At 46.3% G+C, this 6,997-nt stretch overlaps 1 protein-coding gene across 1 annotated transcript; it reads left to right on the top strand.

The window, feature by feature from the left end:
* Positions 1-875: 875 nt before the first annotated feature.
* On the top strand, positions 876-4,194 carry lrfn5b (leucine rich repeat and fibronectin type III domain containing 5b; the record flags this gene model as incomplete). The annotated part of the gene is made up of 3 exons (XM_079214823.1): positions 876-1,766; positions 2,509-2,683; positions 3,857-4,194. 3 exons carry the CDS (start codon positions 876-878, stop codon positions 4,192-4,194), a joined length of 1,404 nt encoding a protein of 467 aa, XP_079070949.1.
* Positions 4,195-6,997: the final 2,803 nt, after the last annotated feature.

Here is a 6,997-nt window from a genome sequence, read left to right as displayed (position 1 = left end):
ATGGGACACCCAGAGGGCTGACTATTGCATGTTCTCCCAAAATGACACTAAATTTCAGTTCTAAGAATAATCGCAGGGAATTTCAATCTCACTCTGGTACATTGTGTCGTGCACCTGCAGAGCTGCGATCTGATCTCCCCTGTCTTAGTTTTATGACATGCTATATCCCTGACAAGGTCTCTGGATTCATCAAATGGATCCCTCCTTATCCCCATCTCAGCTGTGTCATAAGTAAGAGTAGCAGCAGAGAGAAAATCAATAGCAAGGCATAGCACATCCTCGCTGAGGCACTGGGCCCAATCATCCCTTCCTATTGGCGATATGATCCTGGGAGATATCAGTCTAATTCTGACGAGGCCTTGGACTGCCAGTCTAGACTTTCATCCTTCTGCACACAAACATAAAAAGGACTGGCATTATCATATCAAAAAAAGTACGATCGGGGGAAGCAGGGGCGCTAAAAAGGAGAGCTGTCAGAAGAAATATTCCAGATTACTTATTAATGTTTCACTCTCAAGTCTGCAGGTGACTAATTTGTTTCATGTCTGATAGCACAGGATTTATTGTTTGTTCAGGTCTCGATTCTCTCTCCTGCTTAGCATTTGGACTCTCTGTAAATCTCAGCTGTGAGCTGGCAATGATGGTTTTTCAAATCTAGCAACAAGCTTTAACCTTATACAGCAGTTTGGCAATTCCCTTTTTAGAGAGAGAGCTCTCAGTGCATGTGTGATTAACCAGCCACATAAATTACAGTTTCATAAAGATGATACAAATAAGCTTTGCATTCCCAAACTGCTGATTGAATAATACAACCTTTTGTTTCTCTCTTTTTGATCTAATGTGCTGAAGGTGTATTAACCTGACTGAGAAGCCAAATGGAGTATCTCCTCGTTTACCTGATAGTCCTCGGTGTGGCTGTGAAGGCCCACAAAGTTCAGGTCTGCCCCAAACGCTGCGTCTGCCAGGTGCTCAACCCCAATCTGGCGACTCTGTGCGACAAAAAGGGGCTTCTCTTTGTTCCCCCGAACATCGACAGGCACACGGTGGAGATGCGCCTCGGGGATAATTTTGTAACCAACATCAAACGCAGAGACTTTGCCAACATGACCAAGCTGGTGGACCTGACCCTCTCGCGGAACACCATCGGCTCCATTGCGCCACTCGCTTTCAAAGACCTGGAGAACCTACGAGCCCTTCACCTCGATAGCAATCGGCTGTCGCGCATCATCAACGACACCTTCAGCGGCATGTCCAAACTGCACCACCTCATCCTCAACAACAACCAGCTCACCCACATCCAGATCGGTGCCTTCAATGATCTGACGGCGCTGGAAGAGCTGGACTTATCCTACAACAACTTGGAAAGTGCGCCATGGGTGGCCATTCAGAGGATGTCCAGCCTCCACACTCTCAATATGGACCACAACATGCTCAGCTACATCCCAGAGGGCACCTTCTCCGGACTGCAGAAGCTCAAGAGGCTGGACGTGACTTCCAACAAGCTCCAGAAGCTTCCCCCTGACCCAATTTTCCAAAGAGCGGGGGTCCTGGCCACCTCTGGGTCAATGGGGCCGATGTCGTTCGCACTGAGCTTCGGAGGAAACCCGCTGAGGTGTAACTGCGAGCTGCTCTGGCTGCGGAGGTTGCACAGGGAGGATGATCTGGAGACCTGTGCATCACCGCAACACCTCGCCGGGCGCTATTTCTGGACAGTTTCAGAGGAAGAATTCCTGTGTGAGCCTCCTCTCATCACCAGGCACTCTCAGGTATAACCCCCAAATTGAGCTGAGCAGGCACAACCCTCCCTACTGTTACACTCTCTGAGCCAGACATTGGTTTCTGCCTCAGTTAATCCGAGGTGGCACTTTATGCTTTCTTTGACTGTCAGACCAAATATTAGCTTTGCGAGCCAGGAGAGTCTTACAAGGCTTGTGGGACTCATCTGGGCCTCTCAGCCAACAGAAATATTATAAAACATATTGGACTTACTTAAAAAATGTAATCAAACTGTGGCCTGTGGAGGGTTTTTAGAGATGTTTTTTCGCAGGATTTTCAGTTACCATTTTAATAAAGCTATTTGCAGGTTTATGATGGATCCGCAGTGAAGCTCTTATTACACAGGGAAGGCTTAGAGTGATTTAGCCCTTGATTCATGCATCCAAACAAAATGATCTGATCATATCCTTGCCAAACAACTACAGCTATATCATCTTGTTTACATTCTGCAGACCTCTTTTGCTTAATTGCATTGGAAATTATGTTTTACTTGGACTCCATCACACTCACTGCAATGCACCGTCACATTGATTATCTTGCCTTCATAAGGATGCTAATTCAATATCTAGACAATGATCAATTGTTGATCATATTTAGAGGGAATTACGCGTTTAAACACAACACCATCAATAAGGGCGTTGATTATAATATTCAAATCAAACTGACAGCACAACAGATGTTTTTTAATTTCTGCTGTCCTTCCATTAACTGCCTTTCCTCCCTCTACTTCAGGAGCTGCGGGCTTTGGAGGGTCAGAGTGTGACTCTGCGCTGTAAGGCCAGGGGCGACCCCGACCCCATTATCCACTGGATCGCCCCTGATGGACGCCTCATGTCCAACTCCTCCAGGGCCGCCGTCCACACAGACGGCACGTTGGACATCCTCATCAGCACCGTCAAGGACTCAGGTCTGTTTGCACCCCGGGGGCTGCGCTTGTGTTGTTTACTGAACAGAATGAGTTGTTTGCTTGTGTCCTCAGAAGGCTATATGACCGAAGTATTTGTCGACATCAGGCGATAAAGTTTAGAGTGTGGAAGAGAGGCTCACACACTAATTGAGGTCACGATGGAGTGAAAAATGACTTTCTCACATTATTGGCAGTCATATAGATCTACTTAAAATAATGTTTTTAGAGTTATACCAGTGTCAGAAATGCCTGCAATTCAGCTAGAATAATTCCGAATATTTACCATGGAAAATAAATACCAACAGAAAAAACGCTTAACACATTGGTATCGGATGCACGGTATCGGATAGATACACGGCATTGGTTTAGGTATCGGTAAAAACGGTATTGGAACCTCTCTATGAGGTTGAATCATCACGCAGTTAAAATCGCCAACTTGTTTTTCTTGCTGAGAGTTAGATGTCACGTCTCTCCATTAAGTATGAAGCTACAGTGCAGCCAGCAGCCAGTTAGCTTAGTGGACTGTAAACAGAGGGAAACAGCTGGCCTGACTCTGTCCAAACACAATAAAAGCCACCTTCCAGCATATCTTAAACTCACTAATTAACACACCATCTCATGTTTGTTTAATCTGTACAAAAACACCAGTGTAAAAATGTCGAGTTGTGATTTTATGGGGGGTTAATAAGCCGTACCATTCCATGGCCCGGGAGCAACCTTGTGGTGATGAGAAAACTCCAGTAATACCACTATTCGTTGTTCTTAAACACAAGTTGTTGTCTGGAATAAATAAAATAGATATAACATGTTAATTAGTGAGCGTTAGAGGTGATAGAAGGTTCCTTTTGCACTGAGCCAGGCTAGCTGTGTGTCCCCCAGTCTTTATGCTAAGCTAAGCTACGCTAACCGACTGCTGACTGTAGTCTTATATTTACAAATATGAACTCACTCAGGAAATCCTAAATGTGCCTTAATATGGAGCCTCTGAATTCCAATATTTTTCCTGTTATGTGCACAAAACAAAAAATCGTTCCCGAAATGCTGAACAATTTGATTTAAATATGATTAGATATGTTTATATTGCAACTGGAATGCATGCGTGGCCCTCAATAATATTCTGTGTCTCACAATAAATACCAGGAGGGACGATAATGGATTCAGTTTGTGTTCCAGGTTCCTTCACCTGCGTGGCCTCCAACCCGGCAGGTGAGGCGCAGCAGACGGTGGATCTGGTCATCGCTAAACTCCCTCATATCACCAACAACACAGTCGCAGAGCAGGAGCCCGACCCCGGGTCATCAGATATCGCCACCGTGACCAAGACGGGTGCAGACGGGGGAGGGCTGCCTCTGGGGAACGCGAAGACGAGCCAGGAGAAAAAAGTAGTGATTGCCGAGGCCACGTCAACCTCGGCCCTGGTCAAGTTTAACTTCCAGAGGAGTATTCCTGGAATACGCATGTTTCAGATCCAATACAACGGCACCTATGATGATTCACTGGTTTACAGGTAAACGGCCATAACTGACCTGCTGGGTTAATAATACAAAGCTAATCTCTCTTTCTTAAAATACTAGCCGAATAACGAGATATAAGGTGAACAAACCTTAAATCTGAGTCTGAATTGATGCTAACAAACTTAAGCAGATTGGAATCATATCATTAAAAATCCTTCACCCTTGTTTTACCCTCTAAATATGTAGTCGACATGATTATTTGTGGTGTCTATTAATCCTATAAGGAAGACAGATTAATGCACTGTATCTGACTCCTTATTCTTTGTCTCATAATCCTCCCCCCTTGCTGGAGTGTATCATTTACTATGTGCAAAACCTTGATAATGCTTAATCAACAGAATCAAAACCGAATGTCAGCACTAAGCCGCGGACTGATAGAAAGATGAAAGAGTCCGCCACAGTGTTTTTACAAAAAGCATCCAAGGCTTTCGCACATAGCTCATCTGAGAAAGCGGTGTACACAGCATTCTTTCATCTCTGCCCTTTTTTCCCTTCCCGTATTTAGTGCTAATCACTGTGATGTGACAGGATCGCCGCAAAGAGTTTTCCAAAGAAACTCAAAGTCAACTACACATGCGGTGTTTGGCAGCGGCTACTGAATTCAGGAAGCGGCAGTCCTGTCGCTGTGGACAAAAAAAAGGAGATGCCTCCTTCATCCCCGGCGACTAAAAGCAATCTTTTATCAGCAAAGATGCTGGAGAAAAATAAATCAAATGTCACAAAAGATTATGCCAAGACAGATCTTAAATAGGCTCCTGAGAGATAACGGACTGTCACGTCATTTCATCCCTTCAACACAACAAGCTGGATAATCTGATTTGCTTCTGTCTCTTTTCATTTAAACCTCCCTAATCTATGTCAGAACTCACAAAGGTATTTTTTTTCTTCTTTTTTTGACAGAATGATACCCCCGACCAGTAAGAGCATCCTGGTAAACAACCTGGCGGCCGGTACGCAGTACGACCTGTGCGTGCTGGCCATCTACGATGACCAGGTGACCTCGCTGACCGCCACCAGGGTGATAGGCTGTATCCACTTCACCACGGAGCCGCAGTATCTGAGATGCCATTTCATGCAGTCCCAGTTTCTCGGCGGCACCATTGTGGTTATCATTGGAGGGATTATCGTGGCCTCAGTGCTCGCCTTTATCATCTTCCTCATTGTGCGCTACAGGGTGTGTAACCAAGGAGATGCAGATAAGGTCAGTTTGGCATCGCTTTTGTTCTTTCGTCTGCTAATTATTTTCTCTTTGAAAATTGACTCTAGTCTAACAGTATTGCTTTCATGCTTCTCTCCGGTCGTGTCAGGCCCTAGAGATGGGGGACATTCGCTCACTGAGCAGCGATGGTCAGCTACAGGGCTGCGGGATTCCCAAGTCCCTCTCCAAGCAGATCCTGCGTCCAGAGAAAACTGAAAAGGAGTGCCTCAGAATCTCCCTGCCGCCCCCGGAGCCGACAAAGCAGCGTCCGCCGGCCGTTGTAGCCGGCGCTAAAACCTCCGTCCCGGACTGCACCGTCTCTACCTCCGCTGTCAGCCACAGCTGGCACCCGGCCTCCCCGGGCGCTCCGAGGCCCAAGCGCTCCTTTGCTCCACCAAAACCCTCAGAGGCTCAGGCGGACGTCGAGCTCGAAAACATGAACCGGAATAACTCGTCGTCAGAGGTTAAAATGACCGCCGCCATCGCTCTGGCCGTTCCCCGACAGCCCACCAAGTGGACTGCTGTTCCCAGGGGTCCTCGGCCCCAGCAGGGGCCTCAACATTACATGACTGTGCCTGCAGGGGGAATGAGGGTGAACCGCAGGCACTCCCTCAATGCAGACTCATATAAGGAGCGCTGCTACGTGGCCTACCCCAAACCCGGGGCCAGCCTGCGCTCCAAGCGGAGCCTGTCGATGAGCGTAGAGCTGCCGCAGCTGGAGAGCACAACAAACATTCGACGGGCCAGGGACAAGCTCTCCAAGTCTGAGTGGCTTCTGGAGAGCACTTTATGATTTGGAGTTTATGACCTGCGTTCTCTCGTTTTTCTTGGGTTGGATTTGTGGCCCATTGTGGAACACACAGGGATTTTATGCCTTGTTTTGAGCTTCCGTGCTCTCTATTGAGGGACCTGTAAGCTTCTCTCATATATACATGGGGCCGAGGCAGGCATACAGGGTTATGGGGAATGTTTCACATTTGTTTGTTTTTTACCTTATAACCAATCAAAGTCGTCTTTATAACGACTTTGACAAAAGGCACAACAATGTATAAAACAAACGTCATGTACAAAAATGTTTAGTTGTGTGAGATGCTGTATATCTCAGTACAACGTTAAGTGTTCATGTGGTATTGAATACAGTAATCTTGACATACTGTATTATAACAAAGAAAGAAACACAGCCTCTGTTGACTTTGAACGCAAATCCTTGTCTCCGGCGCCGCAGACAGACGGTGACATGTCTTAATTATCTTCGGAGAGATTACAAATTTGCTTTACATCCCAGAGGTGTTGGAACAGAATGTAGTAGGAAGAGAGCGCTCCATCTTTTCATGCCGACACCCCCAGACACAGCACAATGCAGTATTTTTGTGGCACAAGTCGACTCAGTCTAATGTTGCCCTCCGGTTTGAGTCGATACATTTTTATCACATAATTACATAAAGACTCAACTCTGATAGGATTCCTGTCACGACTGATTTGAGCGACAATTGAACCAACACCAACAGCGTGACATGTGCGAGAGGTAATCTGATATTAATCGTGGACGAGATCTGGAGAAACGCTCCATTTCCATATTTTTTACTCACTGACGTTATCGTG

The sequence above is a fragment of the Taurulus bubalis genome (genome assembly GCF_910589615.1).
Source record: "Taurulus bubalis genome assembly, chromosome: 3".
Lineage (NCBI taxonomy): Eukaryota > Metazoa > Chordata > Actinopteri > Perciformes > Cottidae > Taurulus > Taurulus bubalis.
This window is presented reverse-complemented; position numbering and strand designations above follow the sequence as displayed.